Below are 20,556 nucleotides of genomic sequence, written 5' to 3' on the forward strand. Positions count from 1 at the left end.
AAACTTTAAGATACTGAGTCCATTTAAAAATTATTTTGTTAAAGAAACTAAGAACTCTCTGAGAGGACTGAGTAAGAGCTAGGCTGATTCCATGTCAGGCTGCAAACTGGCAGTTTGGGAGACTAGGCCTAAGTTTCTTTCTAAGTTCATTTAAAATTTATTTTGTTAAAGAAATTAAGAACTATCTGAGAAGACTGCAGACTCTCAGTTTGGGAGACTAAGCCTGGGTTTTGAGACCTAACAGAGAGAACACGCATAAATTGCTTATCATTCGGAACCTTTAAAATTCTCTAACTCTTCAATTGATAGGTACTAATTTGACAATGCTAATTTTTGCCTGCTTCTGGAAAAAGGCGACATTCGTTATATAAATCTGTGGGCATTTAATTCAGACTGCAGAGGCACACCAATCCTCAGGCTCCCACCCTCGTTCCATATCTAAATGGGAAGCAGAGACTAACTAAGGAACTGTTTCTCCACTGCTTGGAATGCAGGAGAAAGCGCGTTCGCTTTACTGCGCACGTGACAAGGTTTAGCGTGCTGGAACTTCCGGTGGAAGTCCCGCCTCGATTTCCGCTGGTTCCAATCGGAGCTGGGTGTTTGGGTTGCGCGCGCGCTTCGGAGCCTCACCCGGAAGCTGATGTCTTAAGAGCGGAGCGCGAAGATGCGAACATGAAGTAAGGATTTAGTTTCTCTGAGGACAAGGGGAGGGAGTTTCTCTGAGAAAGGGAGAGTGGATTGAGGGTGGCCGCCCATAAGGGCGGGGACAGGTCCTTGCCTTCAGGGCCTCGGGGCGGGAGAAGAACGGTATGGAGTAGGCGGGCTGTGAGGAATTGTACTTAACGTCTTTTCCCCTCCTCCTCTGGCCTCCCGCGCAGCCCTTTAACTAAGGTGAAGCTGATCAACGAGCTGAATGAGCGAGAGGCTCAACTTGGGGTGGCAGAAAAGGTGTCTTGGCACTCGGAATACAAGGACAGCGCCTGGATTTTTCTTGGTGAGCTCCACAGTTTCCTCTAGCGGCGCCTTTCAGAGTCTGTCCCGCCCCTCCTCCCTCCCCGCCCCTCTCCTTCCACAGGGTTATCACTTTCTGAACACGCTCATCACCTCACACTCTTGTTCACAGGTCCATTATGTTCAGTTGCCTTCTATGATAGCCAGTGCTTCTTAGAAATTGGTATTTGCCATTCATTATATATAATTGCTACTTACCTATGGCTCAGAGCGTTAACTCCACAGTCAACCCATTATGATGTCAAAGAAATGAGGCTCCGAGCAGAGGGGTTACTAGACTTGCTTAAGGTCACATGCTGGAGCACTCAAAACTATGGGGCTTGTGCTCTTAGTCATTAACTCGGGTCGACTATCTGACCCTCCTCAGAATTATTTTCTCCCGACAGTGGCTTCTGCTCCTAGTTCTTTGCTGTGGACAGACATTAGCTGGCTTGGAAGACATTGAGGGTTGACTCAAAATTAGCTTTACCCCCTGCTTAATTAACATTTGAAAGGCCATCTGAAAATGTGGAGGGATCTTGCCTTTGTTGTAATGTGGCCAGGAGACACCTGTCAGGAAAGCTCGGTCACCAAAAGACACGCTAAGGACTTGGGAGGAAAGTCGCTGATCTCTGTGTTAAGTCTACCTGCTGTTCTGAGTTTTCACATATCTCCTGCCCCTACCCCATTTTTCTGGGGGCTGGCTGAACTCCTGAGCATGCTTTAGAATTATTTTCTCATTACAAATCTAAAGGCTCTCCTATCCCCTTGCTGCTTCCCTGCCTCCATTTCTGTGCACTCCTCCTTGCTTGACATCCTAACTCAGAAGGCATGTGTGCAGCTCCCTCCTCACAGTCGCTGGTGAAACTTACAACTTGCATCCCTATCAGCTCTCTCTCAAGTGCTAATAAAATGGACCTCAAGCTTCCCCCTGAGCCTGTGTTAGGATTATTTTTATCAAGATTAGAGATTGAGAGCCTTTGTAAAAGGGGACCTCTTAAGTCTCTGGTGACAATATTAATATCCTCTATTCACTCACTGTCACAACCAAAACCCTGCAGTTCGCCTATCAAAAGAGGCTGTTGTACTCGGTATTGTGTTAAGCACTGTGTAGGCCTCATTTTATTTATATAACACTCCTGTGAGGTAAATATGTAACGTCCCCTTTTTATATATGAGGGAGGGGAAATGGTTTCCTGTGAAATCCTTAACACTTTCCCTTATAAATCTTAGTTTGCACATAGGTGAGGGTAATAATAGTATACTTAAATTTAGTGCTTATGAAATCTGAGTCCTGTGCAGGAAATCACCTCCTTTATAGGGTTTTGGATGTGAGGACTCAGTGATATAAGATTAATTTGGTAAGTGATGACCCCAGCCTTTCCACTCATTTAATTACCTTTTTCTTCTCTTTTCCTTCCCTCCCTCCCTCCTTCCCTCCCTCCCTTCCTTCCTTTCCTTTCCTCTTTTGAGGCAGAGTTTTACTATGAAACTCACTGTGTAGACCAGGTTTGCCTGGAACTCACAGAGATCTGAGAGCTACTTTTCTTCCAGATCATGTCACTATACCCACTCTCTTTGGTTAGGTTGATATTTTCGAGATCCAGGCTTGTTTAGTCTGCACCTCCAGTGTCCTTCCTAGTGCATAGCATGCAGTCAACAGTTCCTTAATGTTCTCTGAACCTGAGTTTGTTTTCTAGGAGGGCTTCCCTATGAACTGACAGAAGGAGACATCATCTGTGTGTTCTCACAGTAAGTCCTGTTATTTCCTGTCTCCTGGGTGCATGGAGCAGTCTGCTTCCTTAGTGTATTTTTGTAACAGCAACAAGGCATTTCAAACTTGGTGTGGAGTTGCACACCTCTGATGCCAGTAGACAAGGCTGAGGTAGGAAGATCACTTGGAGTAAGATCCTGTTTCAAAAAGCCACCAAAGACATTTTAATTCGAGACTGAATGACATCTCTGCATGGGGAAGGCTAGAGCCTAGATCAGTCCCAGGATAGGTAAGAATTACCACATGGGAAATCCCAAAGCTTGGATCATTTGAGAGGCTGTCTGAGGGATTTTAGTTCTTTTCTGTCATTTTTACTAAGCTTCACTCAGCATGGGCTTACATTGGAACAGGCTGTGATTCTCAGGAAGGTGCAGTATTGCCCTTTCTCTTTGGGTTCTTGAGAACTCTGAGTCATCCATGATCACAGAGCTCTCTGAGCCTTACCTATGTGGTATTGGGCCAAATGGAAATAGATCTTGGCTGATGTGCTTTATCAGCATTGCTGAATTGTTCTCTGAAATGGTTTTACTAATTTCTCTCTAATTGGAATGCCTGTTTACACCCACCCCCTTTGGAGATGGAGATTTTCTGTAGCCCTGGCTGTCCTGCAACTTTCTGTAGACCAGGCTGGCCTTGTCTCAGATCTGTTTGGCTCTGCTTCCTAAGTGCTGGGGCTAAAGGCATGTACCAATACCACCCAGTTCAGATCATCATCAAAGTTATCTAACTCTAAGGTAGGGGGTTAAAGGGGTTTTTGTTGGGATTATATTAACATTTTTATTAACTTTCTGGGAGACTTTGACATCTTTCTGATAGTGAGTCATCCTAGCTAAGAAAAATGATATATTTTTAAAAAATGTATGTTTATGTTTTTTGGAGATTTAAAAGAGTTCTTCATATTGACTGTGTATAGTGCTTGGCTATTAGGTATATTTCTAAGTATGTTGTCCTTTTTTGTTGCTATTATGAAGGGAATTTCCCTTCCATTATACCTTTGGATTATTTTTTGTATATAAAAGTTGACTGACTTTTAACTCTGTCCTGTTAACTTTACTGAATTGTTAAACTGTTTATTTTTATCATTGTTTATCATTGATGCTATTTAATTTTCTATATATACTATTGTATATAATTTGCAAACAGATACTTTTACTTCTCCATTTCTTTTATCTTTTTATCTAATTGCATTGGCTCTACCTCATTATATTGTCAAATGGTTCTTAACCTTTGTTGAATCACATTCACTATTTTGCATTGAGTAAGATACTAGATTTTGGATTGGTGTGTGTGTGTGTGTGTCTAGTTTTATTTATATATATATATGTATTTATACATATATATGTATGTATTTATATATACACATATATAATCATGTAACTTATATATCAATTTCTGTTTTATTTTATGACTTAATTTATAACGCTTTATTTGGAATTGGTTTTATAAGAAGTAAGGTAGACTTTCTATTTTGTATTCAATTAATTTCTGCTTTGGTCTTTATTAAAGCCTGTCTTTATTAGGTTTGTTTTATTTTATATTCATTCTTCTTAAGGAATTGAATTCATTAAGGTTACAGATTTAATTGAGTATAGCTGGCTTAGCTACATCCTACAGATTTTCGTGTATTTTTATTTTTTAAATTTCTAAGTGGTATACCCTTGACATTTTAAATTCTGTTTCATTTTAGTTCATCCAACTATTAGCTAAGAATATAGGTTTCAAGTTCTAGTTAGTAGCGGGTTTTTAAAAAATTACTTTTAAAAAGAATTTATGGAAGTTTTACTTTCATGCTATCTTAGTTAGGGTTTTATTGCTGTGAACAGACACTGTGACCAAAGCAAGTCTTATAAATAAAAACATTTAATTGAGGCTGGCTTACAGGTTCAGAGGTTCAGTCTAGTATCAAGGCAGAAGCATGGCAGCATCCAGGTAGGCATGGTGCAGGAGGAGCTGAGAGTTATACATCTTCATCCAAAGGAAGCCAGGGACAGACTGACAACCCCAGGCTAGGAGGAGTGTCTCCTAGCCTATCCCCAGAGTGACACACTTCCTCCAACAAGGCTACACCTTCTAATAGTGCCACTCCCTGGGCTAAGCAAATGCAAATCATCACACATTCATTTCTGTACCATGCAAGAGATAGAAGAGGGTACTGGGTTCCTTGGATCTGGAGTTACTGATGGCTGTGAGCTTCCAAGTGTGTGCTGGAAACTGAACCTGGGTCCCCTGGAAGAGCAGCTAATGCTCTTAACTATTGAGTCATCTCTAACTCCAGTAGCAGGATTTTGTTTGAAATATTATTTCCAGTTTTATCACACTGATTGTTGAACATATACTATAGATATTAGAATTTATATTTAACTATTTTAAATCTTTATTTTCAATGTACTGTGTCATTTACTGTACTATATTATGTGAATTTTGTTTGATGTATGAAAGTTTTAACATTTTAAATGAATAAAACTTTTTATAAAATAGGTATGGGGAGATTGTTAACATTAATCTCGTGAGAGACAAGAAGACTGGGAAATCCAAAGGATTCTGTTTCCTGTGCTATGAAGATCAGAGGAGTACGGTTCTGGCTGTTGACAATTTTAATGGAATTAAGGTAAAAGTGCTTTCTGTGCAGTCTTTGGCTGGACTTTTCCTGTGGATGGGTGAGGCTTCACATTTTTGGCTGCTGTTTACAGCTGCAGAAGTAGTACTAGTCAGCTGGATGTACTGTGGGGGTTGTTGAAGTATGTAGACAGATTGGGATAGGAAGTGATTCTAGGAAACCATCTTCTGGCTCATGCGCCTGCCAGAAATTGTTCCTTTTCCCTGTGTGTTAGCAACCTGTTGTTCCAGAAACTTGGGTCTGTGTCCCCTTCTCTAGCGGATGTTTTTTATGTGTATTTTCCATTTGTTCTAGTACATTAGAGAATGAAGAGACTAGGAACAGTGCTCTTGGATATTGTGCTGTGTTAGGGAACTGGCTTTATGAGCTAAGACAGAGCCATGTATATCTAGTCTAAGATTTCTGTAACTTAATATATTGGCTCCTAGAAATTCTCTAGTTAAAAAATACCTGGTGACCAATCCTATAAAAATAAGCCATTCTGAAATTTTAAGGAAATGGCATTCAGAAGAAATCACCATTAGAGGAAAATTGCCTTTTCAAAAAAGTATCAAAATGATAAATAGAATAGATGACAGAAGCTTTTCAGGCTTAAGGTACAAGTAAAAATGTACCCTTGTAGTGGGACAGTGGAATTAATCTTTAGATTTTAGATGATATTGCCTGCATAGTAAGTGTGTCTTCTTGAAGATAGACTACTTAAAGGGCGGAGAATTAATTTTATTATTGTTCATCTGGAAAACTCTGGCTTATAGCTAAATAATCAGTGGGAAGTGAAAGTTGCCATATGGTAGGAGTAGAAAAAGGTATGAGAGCTAAAGAGAGAAGGAAGTAGGGCTAGGAATATAGCTCAGTGCTAAGAGTGCCTGTCTGTCGTATGCAAGACCCCGAGTTTAGTACCCCTACTACTGCTGTGGCCACTACCACCATCACAATCACAGCAACAACAAAAGAATTTTGTTCCCTTGTTCTTATTTTGCCTCCTGATTACTTTGTTGAAAAGGCAGCTATAGCACTACATTTCATGTTCCTAGTCCTCATGTTTTCCTAGGGCATGTTTTCTTGTTAAATGTGTTGTATAAGTTGATACAGGTACACACATTCATGTGTCTGATGCCTTACATCAGACACCATTTCTTAGAATTTGTCTACCTTCTCCTCCCCCTCTTCATTATAATTTTTGTTATTATAAGACAAAGTTTCTCTGTGTGGCTCTGGTTGTCCTGGAACTAGCTCTGTAGGCCAAGCTGGTCTCTAACTCACCTGTCTCTGAGATTAACTACCACTGCTGGGTTGTTTCTCCTCCTTTATTCTTCCTCTTCCTTCTCTTCCTTTTTTTCCCTCCCCCCTTTCTTTGACAGGATCTCTCATTTCTCTGGAACTTACAAAGTAGGCTAGGTTGCTTGGCCAAAGAACTCCAGCAGTATTCCCATCTCTGCCTCACAGTGCTGGAATTATAAGTATATGCCACCACACTAATATTATGAGGGCTCTTGGTATGAACCTCAGGTTCTTATTCTTTCTTACAAGGCAAGTCTTACCAACTGAACACAGTTTCTTATAGACAATCAGTTGTGCTTTAAATTGAAAATTCTCACAGTTTTTCATGATTCTGTGTTTTAGGGCAATACTTCTGAATGTTCTGTATTTAACTTTGTGATACACACAGAAGAGGAGGGGGCTGGGCTCTGTGCTCACTTGCTTGCAGGCCCCATTTAGCTGCCTTGAGTGCTGTGTATTAATGCATGCCTTCTTTAATCATTTCTTTATACAAGGCAATGGGTGTGTTTCAAACCGTGGTTCTGTAATTTATTTAAATAGTTCGATGCAGGAGCTGTCTTTGCTGAAACATTTCCTTTTTTCTTAGATTAAAGGAAGAACTATCCGTGTGGACCATGTGTCAAACTACCGGGCTCCTCAGGAATCAGAAGATCTGGATGATGTGACTAGAGAGCTCCAGGAGAAGGGCTGTGGGGTTAAAACACCCCCGCCAAGTTCTCCTGAAACCTCTGAAGAGGAAGATGTCAATCTCACAAAAAAGCACAAAAAAGGTGGAGTGTTAAAACTCTTCTTTTCCAAGCATACACAGATAGTCAGTAATCCACTTAAGTATAAAAGGAGAAGCTTCGAGAATACTTACTTTAGTTGAGAAAGCAAAGGTATCTAAGGGAGGAAGGCTAGTAGTACGGGCAGAATTAATGTCTTCTGAAATTCATGTGTTGCAGTCACATAACCCTTGTGGATCTCAAGATGAGATTGTATTTGGAGATACAGCCCTTCTGTGTGGGGTTGTCTTGTACAACTTGACCCATCAGGAGTAACAGATGTCCAAGTTGATTCTTAAAGACATTTATCATAACCTCTGACTGCGTCATGTTGTTGTAGTACATGTGCATTCTCCATCTGCTAGCATGGCAACATTTTGGAATGTCTCAGTTTTACATGATCTACAGAGAGAAGTAAGGCATATTTTAAAGAGATTTTTTGTGTTTTCTTTTTCTTCTTGATTGCCCCCTCCCAGAAAAAAAAGAGAAAAAGAAAAAAAAGAAAGAAAAAGAGAAGACTGAACGCCAGGTCCAAGCTGAGCTGCCGTCCTGCTCCAGAAGCAAGACAATCAAGGAAAAGGATGAGCATAGCTTGAAGAAGCACAGCAGCAAGACCTCAGAGAGAGCACAGAAGTCTGAATGTAGAGAGAGGAAGAGTCACTCAGGTTCCCCTGATGTCAGGGCTTCCTGCCATGGTAGAGCAGAGGACCCTGAGTGGGAGGCAAAGAAAGAGAAACCCAAGCATGAACACAAGTCCTCAAGCAGGAGGGAGGGAGAAGAAAAGAGCAGAGATAAGGATAGAGGGAGGAGCTCAGGTACTCATTCCAGCAGGTATGGCAGGCATTCTGAGGGGCGGAGTCACAGAAGTAGAAGTAGGAGTCCGAGGAGTCATAGGAGTAGAAGTAGGAGCCACAGAAGTAGAAGTAGGAGTCCAAGGAGTCATAGGAGTAGAAGTAGGAGTCCGAGGAATCATAGAAATAGAAGTAGGAGTCTGAGGAGTCACAGAAGTAGGAGTCCAAGGAGTCACAGAAGTAGGAGTAGGAGTCCGAGGAATCATAGGAGTAGGAGTCCGAGGAGTCACAGAAGTAGGAGTAGGAGTCCAGATAAGTCCCATAGGCATAAAAAGCATAGGTACTCTCGAGAGCGGGAGTCCTTCCATGCCAGTGACCGTAGACATTACTGAAGCCTGTTTCAGCTGCCCAGTTCTTTGAAAATGAATGTCGATGCATAATATCAATTTCTCTTTGTTGTTGTTATTTCTATATATAAAGATTTGGGGTCTGAATTCTTTTAATCCCTTACATGACAGAATTGTTGGAAAGGCTATACTTTTCATAGCTAGATATCTATATTAAGGAAAAAGAAAACTACTAACAAACATGATCCATTGTCCATGAGAAAATACTTAGTACTGACCAGTGTGTGTGCCTAAAATTTGGTTTATAAATTTGTCTCTTAAACCCACAAACTGGGGCTGGAGAGATGGCTCAGAGGTTAAGAGCACCTACTGCTCTTCCAGAGGTCAATTCCCAGCAACCACATGGTGGTTCATAACTATCTGTAATGAGATCTGATGCACTCTTCTGGTGTGTCTGAAGACAGTGACAGTGTACTCACATATATAAAATAAATTCTTAAAAAAAACCCCACAAACCTCTGATTTAAGATGAGATTGCTAGGGAAGTCAAAACTCAAGGTAATGCTGGAGTTCTAGACTTCATGTTAGATATTGAGAGCCCAGCACTGTAGGAACCTACACCAGATGGCAGGAACAACTGTATGGAAGTGTAGTTCATGAGATTTGAAGAGCTTATAAGGATATGATTGGATACTTAAGACCAACCAGTTCCTTCCCCTTTACATTCCTTTCTGTTCATATTGCACGTCAAGTGCTCTGCTACTCAGCTATAGCCCACTTCCCTTTATTTTGTTTTTAGTTTTTGATGGTTACAGATATGTTTACGTACGTTTTCTTTGTAACTTATTTATTTGTATTGAGATGAAATTCATATAAAATAAAATTAACCATTCTAAACAGCTCAGTGGCATTCAGTCCATTCAGTGTTAGATTAATACCATTTTCATGTATTTCTAAATCATTTGTACTGTTCTCTACTCTTAAGAGACGGGCCGACCTTGCTGGCACTCAGGTGGCAGGGCTGCTGCTGGCTGATTGCACTGGAATGCGGGTCACAACATGGACTGTTCTGTGCAGCCTGAATCCCAGCCTCGCTTAGCCAGGTAGACCACGAGCTTTTCACCAAAGAAGCCCTTCCAAGCACTGATCATGTCTATTATGGACCACAGCCCCACGACCGGGGTGGTCAAGGTCATTGTCATCCTGATCACCATAGCTGACCTGGGGGAGCTTTGATCCTGGGCTGCTGGTGCTACCTGTGGCGGCAGCGCATCAGCCAGTCAGGATGAGGAGAGCATCGTGGGTGGTGGCGAGCCAAAGGAGCCCTTTTCTACTAGTGCAATACTCTGCCAAGGGGCCATGTGTGGAAAGAAAGGCCAAGTTGATGACCACCAACAGCCCAGAAGTGCATGGCTGAGCCGGGCTGTGAAGGCCATGGTTCTGTTTGCAGCCAGCCCAGAAACACTGAAAGGGTAGAGCCAGACATGTTGCTATGTGAGAGGGGTTGACACTTACTGGCATGGTCTCCTCAGGCTTTGTCATCGCATACACTGACTCCAGGTCCCAGCTCTTCTGGCCTTCCTCTCAGCCTTCTGGTGGGCTATCCATTGCAGGCCGTGGGCAGACCTGACCCTCCCTGCTGGGCTCATGGCCTCTTAGCACTTTCCTTACTTGAATGTTTTAGCTGAGCCTGTTTTTGATGGAGCTACTACTGTAATGCATGAACTAACCAACTTGTGAACTGTAAATAGCCCAGAAGCATGTGCTTAAGCCTTTTTGGCAGTTTTCAGACTACTAGATGGAGCCTGTGGACCGGCTTGATGACTGTACTCATGTGAGCTGAGGTGTGACCATGGAGGGTCTTCCACTGGTCTGGCCCCAGTTGCTCTTGGCAGGGTACACTGAGGTCTTAGCAATCATATGGAAAGGAGGTGAAAGGCTAAGAAGCTGGGGTGCCGGGGTAATTTCACTTTGTTTAGTAATGGAGGAAACCCACAGCCTTCCTTTCTTTAGCTTCAGCTTTGTTAAATAGTGGTTTGTGTAGATAGAGGGCAGATACTGCAAGGAAGCTGTTGTACTTGCTTGGAAGCCTGTGAAGGAAGGACAAGACCTCATGAGTCCTGAGGGTTGCCAGGCAGCTTAGCAGAGGAGCCTCTTGCCCTTTGGTTTTACACCACTTCAGCACAGACTTTGCAGAAACTGCTCTGGTCCTTTGGAAACACCAGAGCCTTGAGGTGGCTACTTGAAGTCTGAAACCTAGTTGGCCCAAGGCAAGGTTTTGGTTTTGTATTTAATATTTTCTGCACTGGAATGGGAGTTGGAGGTAGGGGTGGCTCTTCCCCTACCTTTTCACAAGTGAGATTCCTTTCTTCTCCAATGGGTATTGGGTTTTACTTTGATCCTTGGGGTTTTGTAGACAGAGCTCCCTGACCCAGCTGTCAAGGCACTATGTGCCATAGAAGGTCATTTCTGGTGTGCACATAAGCATTTACAACAGAGTCACCAGTTCAAGTTCAGGGCCTGGTTTTCACAGGTAAGGGAGCCAGCAGCATGTCTCCAGCATACTTTTTACGTCTATAAGCTTGCTCAGATCTTAATCCCACCACCATAATAAGCATTGAAAACTATTATGAATAAACCTGACTATGCTGGCACCCTTGGTGACGAGTAGGTGGCCAGCTAGCCCTGACAGCAGAGAGCTTCAGGTTAGTCTGCACACAGTTTTAAAAAGCATGTGAAGCTAATCCATTTTCTGGAACCCCAAGGGAGAAGCTATAGGGACACTTCTTTTTAGCAGTGTGTACCAATATGGGGTGGGGAGGCAGATGTTAAGAGACAGTCTAAGGTGAGGAGGGACAGCGAGTAAGGCCATGTATGAAGGTAGGAGCGAGGTGGCTCAGGAGAGCTGCTTTGGTACAAACAGCTGAGGAAAGACTCAGACACTGGTGAGATAGCTAAGTCACTCAAGAGGTAGCCAAGGATGGACTGGCCACGGGCAGAGAGGCTGCTTTGGCTGGCTTGGATGTGGGTTAGACCTGGGATCAGTGACTCTGTAGGTCTAGGAGAGGAACAGAAGGTGTTGGGATTCTGTAAACCCCACCTCTCAGTTACCTAGTAACAGCCAGGTATACCCCACCCCTCAATTACCTGGCAGTAGCCAGGTATGCTCCGCCCCAGTGACCTGACACTATAAAAGGGACTGCTTGACCCCTCCCCTCTCTCTTGGCTTCTCTTGCTCTTGTGCTCTTGCAGCCTTGCTCTCCCTCCTACCCCTCCTCTTCCCTTCCCTTCCCCCCTCTCTCCCACGTGCTCATGGCCTGCCTCTACTCCTCTTCTCTCTCTCTCTCTCTCTCTCTCTCTCTCTCTCTCTCTCTCTCTCTCTCTCTCTCTCTCTCTCTCTCTCTCTCTGCCTCTCTGCCTCTACCACCTTAACTCTCCCATGACCTGAATAAACTCTATTCTGTACTATACTGTTGTGTGACTGGTCCCTCAGGGAAGGGATTCCCAACATGGGCCCCTCAGAGGCATCTCCCTTGCCCCCAGGCCTCGCCGCACCTCCATGGGCTATGTGCCCCCCACTCTCTTCATCCTTCCCCTAACATTGGTGCCGTGACTCGGATCGTGACTAGGATCATGACTCGGATTGTTATCCTTTCACAACATTGGTGCCCTGTGACTCTTCCTTTCAGTGACTTTTCCTTTCAGAATGTATCAAAGTATCTGCCCTGGAGTTGGTTGGCTGAGGCTGAGGGGTCTGACCCATTCCCACCCTACATCCACCTTTCTACCTCTGCTTCTTGCAGCCAGCAGCCTAAACACTGCTGATCCACTGATCAAGGCCAGCTTGGATCTACACCGAAATTCAGCCTGTCCGTCACTGATTAGTACTAAGCCCATGAAGTTTCTTTTTAAAACAGACATCATCATATTCTTATCACTTACACTTTGGGGGAGCTTCCTATGACCTCCCCCATTGCCAGGGAGTCTTTCAAGTTTGAGTCAGTCCATCTAGAGTGGGGGATGAGTAAGTTCAGGCACTATGGGACACTGGTGGGGTCACAGGGAGGAGAATGAACACCCATAGAACTATTGAACAGCCATGCAAGTCTTCCCTGTCCTTGGTTATCACTGGTCACCTTTTTAGGTGTACACCAGAGCCATACACTCCAATGGTTAGTAAGTTATGACTTCTCATCAGATTATTTCCCAGTAGTGTAACTACTGTGGTCAGGACTTCTGGTGAGTAAGAAGCTAGCCTTTCATCCTGGGGAGCATGCAGGAAGTCTGAGGCTAAACCACTGAAGCAAGGACTGACTTTCTTAGATCTGTGTTCAAACAGACTGTGCTACTGTTGTGTCTCAAAGCTACCAGTGTGTGCAATAAGTGACGTCATTCCTGATCAATAAGTGCTGAATGACATTCAAGTTCATTTTCTAGATCACTGAGAAAAATCTTTATTTACAATAAAATTGAATAAAATTTGTATAACTATATCCTTGCCCCCCAAAAGAGTAGACAATCCCTGACAAGCACAAATGGGCTTTTGTTTCTATGGATTCAGCTCTTTGTTACTTTTCTCACTTCTGTGACAAAATGTCAAAATGCAGATGAAAGCAGTGGAAGGAAGGTTTGTTTCCTTGTGTTTATGTGCTCCTGCACATGCAGGTGTTGGGGCTGTGGATCAGCTTTTGACTGTCTCTGTCTTTCTTTGAGACAGGATCTCTTACTGCACTGTTTGGGCTAGACTGGCTTGTCTTTGGGATATGCTTGCTGCCTCTTTTCTCTTCCAGCACCAAGGTTACAGCCATGAAAGGGCTGGGAATCCAAACTCCATCACTTCCCATGCCCACTCAAATTCATAACCTTTTATTCTTTAATTATCATGGTTACTTATAAATACTGAATAATTATATAAGTAGAACCTGATGGAGTCTGTTTAGTATACATTTATGTTTTAGGGTTGATGTCTTGTTTAGATAAACATTTAAGGAACTCTTGGGGAAGACTTATTTTTCTTCTCATCAGTCTTTAATTGCCCATAGTTCTTCATATAGGGTTGGGACCTTTGAGATTTCCTCTATTTGTAGGTGGATATTCCTTAATTGTTTGGGTAAATAAAGACGCCAGAAGCCAATTGATGGGTGAAGATATAGAGGTCGTTTTACCGGGTCCCAGGAGGAAGAAGAGGAGATGAGATTGAGAAAGATTTTTTTGGGCAGGCTGTGGAGCAGAGAAGACACTGTGTAGGCCTGGGGGCTATGAGTTCTAATATAGAATGGCTGAAGAGTTTAGGACAATAGATTTCGAGCTCAGATGTTGTGTCATCTGGGTTGATTTTAAAATATTAAGGTTGTCTGGTGTTTTCTACTGGCAATGACTCAGGTGTTCTCAGGAGGGATGAGTATTAGGGGGCTTAGCAAGCCAGTGGTAGGACCTGGGTTGCTATGCTAGCACCAGGCAAGGGGCAAGCAGAGACTGGGAGGGCTACCCTTGGGAGCTGAGTGGGTCCCGGCAGTTGTTAGAGGCTGGTGGAGCTAGCTGGAAGAGGTTGAGAGGTCTCGGGTAGAGCTCTTGAGAAAGGGCAAGTGTGGGTTATAAAATTACATGCACCACTATCCACACTGGCAAGTCAACTGATGTAATTATTCAGGTCTCATATATGTGGCCATATTGATGAAATTTCATGAGTATAGAATCGTGGCTCCTTGGAATTTTCCACCCCTTCCTCTGTGAGGTTCCCTGAGCTGTAGGTGGAGGGATGTGTTGTCGGTGGGGATGGACACCCCATTGTCAGTTGTTCTCTGCATTTTGATTAGTTACTACTGTAATTGTCTCTGCTGTGAAAAGAAGCTTCTTTGATGACGGATGAGAGCTGCACACTCATTGGTAGGTATAAAGAGTTTAGAGTGCAGTTAAGAGTCACACAAGTTTAGGGAACTGGTAGTAGTAGATTTTCTAAGATCCATTACCTCGTAGCTAAGAGGTAATAGCCGAGTAAGATTGTGGTGCCAGGCATGAGTTCTCTCCTGTTGAGTGGACCTAAGTCTAATTAGACAGTTGTTGGTTACTACCAAAATATAGGTGCCACTATTGAACCTTTAGGAATAACTTGGCACACTGATCACTGCAAATTGTAGGTGTCACAGCTGCATAGGACTTAATTTCTTCCTCCCTTAGCAGCTTGCTAATACTTTTGGATATATTTAAAGTTAATACTCAGGGAGGAGGCCTTGAGGTCAAATCTAGCTCAGTTCTCCTTGGGTCCTATGTCCAAAGCGGATGGTGCCTTCAGCAATAGAGACTGACTTTCAACTTCAGGGAGGGTAACCAAGGGTAACAGCAATAACCTATATTGTTTGGGGAGGTCTCCTTAAAAAGGAATCTCATAAAAATGCTAGACTGGAAGCCATAATATATACACAAACGACACAGCACAGTTACAGGCCCCGTGCACGCTGCCTCAGTCTCTGAGTTCACATGAGCTCTGTTCATGTTAAATTAGAGGGCTTCATTTTCTTAGTGTTTTCTATCCCTTCTGGCTCTTACATTCTTTCTGCCTCCTCTTCCACAGGGTTCCCTGAGCTCTGAGGCTGTGTAGGGTATACACCAGAGAACTTTGCTCAGACACCAGTTTAAGCCAATAGAAAGTTTATTAACCAGCCAGTAACTACACTGGGTGTTCAGGATCCCATTGTAATACTGAATCTCATGGTGAGCTTTTAAGTATAAAATAAAGCATATTCTAGGTTGACATACTTCAGTTAACAAGAACAGTTAGCTAGAAGAGAAACTACAGAAGCAAAAAAAGCAAGGTTAGTACATTTAGTCTTTCCCAGAACTATGAACTTTGATAGATTAGTCCTTTGTTTTCATTTTGTCAGGTAGTACTGTCTAAATTTTGAGTTTTATGGCCTGAATAATCTTTCTGTCATGGAGTCAGTTGTGCTAGAGTCTGGGACCTACTAAAGTCTGGGGACCTGTTACTTTCCATGCTGGTCTTGGTAAATGAGTAAAATAGTGAACTTATCCTGTCCTAAAGAGGTGTAGTTGGTCCTATGACGGGTCTGGCATGGCCCTGGTGGGGACAGAATGACATGGTTCCTGTTCGTGGTACAGGACCAGTGGGTATGGGCCTCTACAAGTGCCATGACTGTTGTGGGCTCAAGGCTTGTTTGTATAATAATGTACATATTTTCACATTCCTCTGCAGAATAGCCTCAGGAGTGGAAGGTGTGGCTAATTTCTCAGCAAAATGGTAAATGTTGGGACCTTCTGGACAGCCCTTAAGGCTGTGGAAAGGAACTCTTAAAAACATGGTGATGTGGAAACTTAAGGGTTCTTTGAAAAATCAGTTGTGTTGAATGGTGTTTTGCTGGGGCAAACACATGAAGGCGTGTTACTCTGAAGTGGACACAGGAGAGAGGATGTTCTGCTAAAGCAAACACATGAAAGGACATGTGAAGACGGATTCTTTCCTAACAACATACATGTATTAGTCTGCCTTACATACGTTATTCAGCTTCATTTGTTGGGACTCCATAGAGAGAAATGAACCAAAAAATTTCTGGTGGTGTGCTGCAGGCTTTTGTATGTTCTGTGGACTCAGGCCAATTGACAGAGTGATGTCAGCTGAGACAGACACATGTACTGAGGCAAGACCTGTGGAGGACACGTGATGTTTAGAGGGAGTATAAAAAGGATTCCACAGATAGAGTGTGCTTCCTGTCTTCTAAGAAGCACAGGTGTGTGTGTGTGTGTGCGCGCGCGCGCGCGTGCGCGTGTGTGTGAGACAGGGTGCTGATTCATAGAATAATCAAAAGGAAACCCTGAATAAATGACTGGATTGATATGTAAAATAAAAGACTGGGATTATGATCTGCAAGAGCTATTCAGAGAATTGTTTAGAATAGAAAGAGAGAACTACTTGAACTATCTGGAGCAAAACAGAGAGCACTGTCTGGAGATCTCCATAGGAAGCAGATCAGAGAGAAAGAAAGCAGAACAGAAAGTAATCTAGAAAGCTGTCTCCAGTAGAATACAGCTCGTCTGCTTGGACTCACAATTTGGCTTTAATCATTTGTTTCACTGATCCCAAACACCACTTCTCTCAGAACCCCTCTCCAAGTAAGGCTGGTCCTTGGTAGTCCTAAGAATCATTAATTGTACGGAATTGATACATAATTGGCTATATAGTCTGAGATGCAGGGCTCTGCTGTTAATCCAATCAGAATGAGAATTAAAGGTCCAGCCAGTGTTGATAGCAGAGTAGCTTGCCAGGGGGAATCAAAAGAACAGAGACTGATATAAATTATTTGATTTTTGTCTTTTCTTCTTTCACTTTTTGAGGTTTTCCTGGGCATGGCAAGGTTTTGTTTTTCTAATTATTCTTGATCAAGTGGCATAGAAACAGCAGGTTTCTCCCAGTCATAGTTTCCTTTAGCCAATGAGAAGAAGTGTGAGCCTCTCCAACTGTTAGGATCATTTCTGCAAGGAATTCAACTTTTGTTTTAATTCAGAAAAAGAAACTTAATATCTCTAGATACTGACTAACCTATCTAGTTAGTTTTGAAAGTGTCAGAAGAGGCACATTTAGTGAAACCATTAGTTCGTGCCTACCAAGTAGTCTTAGGGGCTCAGTTATATTGCTGTTACCCAGTGTTAACTCATAAGGCAAAACAACAGGTATCGGAAGAAGGGGAAGTGCCTAGGTTAAAAGTTTTGAATATTATATTAATTCCATCCCCTTGTATGTCCTCTAATGCTAATTTAGGCTGCCCCAATCACAGTAAATTTTGTCAGTCAATGGACTGACAGTCTGGCTAGTTCCTATCTATATGTATGGTCACAGGGGATTTCAGCATAATCATCAATCCTTGCTGCTTCAGGCTGGGAATGACTAACTCTATACCCACTCTCCCTTCCTATTTCCCAGGTTTTTGCCTGTTTTTCAAAGACCATCTGTTTTACATATTCCTAGATTCTTAATTTTAAGACCTTTGGATTATATTTTTTTCTGCTGTGCATTTCTTGGGAGAGGTCTTTCAGTATATTCATCTGTGTGTTTTTAGGAAGCCCGTTTTACAACGCCAATTTTTTGCAATGGAAACTCTTGTTCCTGGAAACTAGGGCTTCAGCTACAGGGCATGCATAGAATGGTAAACTCTGTATTCTTATCTCAGAATTTCCACAGCTTTTATTTTTTCCAATAAAAGCCGACACTCAAAAGGGGCATCTCTAAGTAAAAGGGTCAAGATGAAATACAGGTTCCTAGTCTGTAGCTATATTAGCAACGACCTCCTCTGTGCCTGTCTTCTTGGTTTTTAGGTCCAGTCCTGAGGGCAGTGGTGTTGGACCATAACCCTGTATTCATACTAAGTGTAAGACTCAGGAGGGCATGAAGTAGAAAGGCCAGAGGAACAACAAAACCTTAATTTTAATGGGTCTATACCAGAGACAGTCCATTTGGCCGTGTTTGTGGCTTCTGCTCTTTTGACCTGGATATGGCAGATTCAGGATGTAATGCCAGCCACCTTCACAGCCATGGGAGTGGAGAGAATCACCATGTAGGGTTCTTAACAAGTTGGTTTCAGTGCCCCTTTGGTTACCTGTTTAACCAAGATGGGGGCTATTTCAATGAACAGCCTTAATTGGAGAACTGGAGGACCTGTAGTGACTTGATAAAGGAATATCGGAGAGTTTTGCAACTCCTTGTCTGTGACTCTGGGGAGCGGCTGGTGGAGGTCTTCCAAATATAATAATCTCATGGAGAGCAAATCTCACACTCTATGGGGATTCAGTGAGCTCAAAGCCCAAAGGAAGGAGGTCTATTCATCTTTCACTAGACTCCAGTGTGAGTTTGTTAGGGTCGATATCTTGTTTATTTATTGTTTTTTTTTAACGTGCCCAGAATTCCCAAGTCTGTACAATGAAGGTTTTAATGTATGCTTAAATCTTTAGCTATTAATTGAGTTTTTTTGTTTTTTGATTTTTTGGTTTTTTTTTTTTTTTTTTTTTTGGCTATGAAGGCTGGTCATTGTTAGATCCCACTGCCAAGAGAAGAACAAAATAGTCTTGTTGTGTAATATTTATACCTGCCTGGAAAAGGAAAAGGTATCTATCAAAACTAGTAAGCATTTTTATTCTTCCCTGGCAGGCCAGATGTTGCTTTTCCCAGAGTATGCTGAGGTGTTGGCTTCTCATTCGGACCCCTTCCCAGGCAAGGACTCTCTGGGATTCTTTTGACCACAGAACTGGCATCTGACTGAGACATTTTGTGCTAAGCTGTCCAGTTTAGGTATAAGATACCTTAGCCTGCGCAACTTAGAATGTCTTATGGACCCCAGAAGAGTAGCCTGGAGAAGATCAATTACCAGAGTCCTGCTAGTTGTTTCTTGGGGGAATGATCTTTTCCTTTGGTCTCTATCAACCTGTGAGTTTGAGCCATCCATTTTTTCTTTTTACATCCTCTTATTCCCCTTAGTTGTACCATGGAGTCTCAGGCAGCACTGGGTTGGGATATGCCGTCAGAATATCAATGGGCTCCATTGGTCTTAGGGCTGTTTGCCTGACAGCCAGGTCAGTGACCTCGGTAATGTTGGCCTCAGAAGAGTCATCTTTTGGATATTCTCAGCAGTGGAGGATAACAATTTGTAGCAGAAGCCAAGTAGCCTGTAGGAGGGTCAAGATTTTCTGTTTTTAAATTCCTTTGCCTTCTTTATCTGTGGTAAAAGCACAGAAACTGTCTCTGTATATGGATGGTGGTGGATATTTCTTTTCCATGGCTGAGAGTCTGGGTCAGATCTATCAATTTTGCTCTCTGGGCTGAGGTACCAGCTTGGGCCCAAATCGTTTAGGTTAGAGTAACTGTTGCCACTCCTGTATACATGGTTTCATCTTGTGGCAGTCATGGATGAGTGACTGCAGGTTGTCTGTCATCAAGCAAAAGGGTAGCAGGACTTATTGCAGTGGTTTTCTCAAACTGGACTCAGGGAAGGTCCAGGAAAAGGGCCTGGTACTGGACCACACAGGCCTTAGACTGTCAGTGTTCTGGTGTTCTTTGGAAGAAGGCCTCAGTGGCATAGGGTGCTGTTGTAAGTTATACAATCTAAACCCCAACTTTTTAAAAATTAGACTGGCAGTGCCCTTCACAGCTCTTAGACATGTGGCCCATCCTGTAGCTACAGGGTCGAATCATTTGGGCAAGTACGTCACATTTCCATGGCCTCAAAGGTTAAAACTCTTTTTGTAATGTCTTTCTGTTCTGTGGACAAACAGATGAAAAGGTTTTGGGACATCTGGAAGTGCTAGGGGTGGAACCAAAGTCAGAGCTGTTTTTAAAGCCCCAGATGACTTTAGTTTAGTTTCAGTCTAGATTAAACATCACCCACTTTGTGCTGGTGTTTAGAGGCCTTGTTATTTCTGAAAACCCTGGTATCCAGAAGCAGCAATACCCTACTGCACCTAGGAACTCTTGAACCTGCCTCCTAGTCTTTGGTGTTGGGATCTGAAGGACTGCAGCAATGCTACTCTGAGACAGACTCCTTTTGCCTCCCATCAGCTGGTAGCCAAGATAGGTAGCCTTTGATGTACAAAGCTGGGATTTCTTGGTATATATTCTGTAGCCTAAGGTCTCTAACTCTTTCGACAGTCCCTCAGTGGCCCTTTTATAATTTATTTTAGTTTTAGAGGCTAGGCAGAGGTCCTTTACATATTTTAAGAGTATGGTCCCAGGCAGATAGAAAAGCAGGAGATTAGCATTTAGCATCTTTAAATCCTTGCAACAATCTGGGCCAGGTATGTTGCCCACTGTAACCCTCCTCTAGGTCTATCCATTTAAAAGTAAAAATGGATTGATTTACTTCTGCCAATGGCAGACTGAGGAATGCATCTTTCAGTTCCAAGGCAGTGTACACCTGTCTCTAGAAGAATCAGACTCTTAAGAATCAGAGGTCCCAGGCTTCTTCATAAGCAGTAAAGGCATATTGCAGGGTCA

At 42.8% G+C, this 20,556-nt stretch overlaps 1 protein-coding gene and 1 pseudogene across 2 annotated transcripts; both read left to right on the forward strand.

The window, feature by feature from the left end:
• Window positions 1–645: 645 nt before the first annotated feature.
• RBMX2 (RNA binding motif protein X-linked 2) lies at window positions 646–9,033 on the forward strand. Its single transcript, XM_080911019.1, has 6 exons — window positions 646–677; window positions 879–994; window positions 2,691–2,742; window positions 5,243–5,372; window positions 7,249–7,432; window positions 7,903–9,033. The coding sequence occupies exons 1-6, from the start codon at window positions 673–675 to the stop codon at window positions 8,607–8,609; spliced, it is 1,194 nt and encodes a 397-aa protein (XP_080767145.1). The 5' UTR covers window positions 646–672; the 3' UTR covers window positions 8,610–9,033.
• A 680-nt stretch (window positions 9,034–9,713) lies between these two features.
• Window positions 9,714–9,981, forward strand: LOC308415943 (stannin-like; annotated as a pseudogene). The gene has a single exon. The product of its transcript is annotated as a stannin-like (transcript).
• Window positions 9,982–20,556: the final 10,575 nt, after the last annotated feature.

This window comes from Micromys minutus (assembly GCF_963924665.1).
Source record: "Micromys minutus genome assembly, chromosome: X".
Taxonomy (NCBI): domain Eukaryota; kingdom Metazoa; phylum Chordata; class Mammalia; order Rodentia; family Muridae; genus Micromys; species Micromys minutus.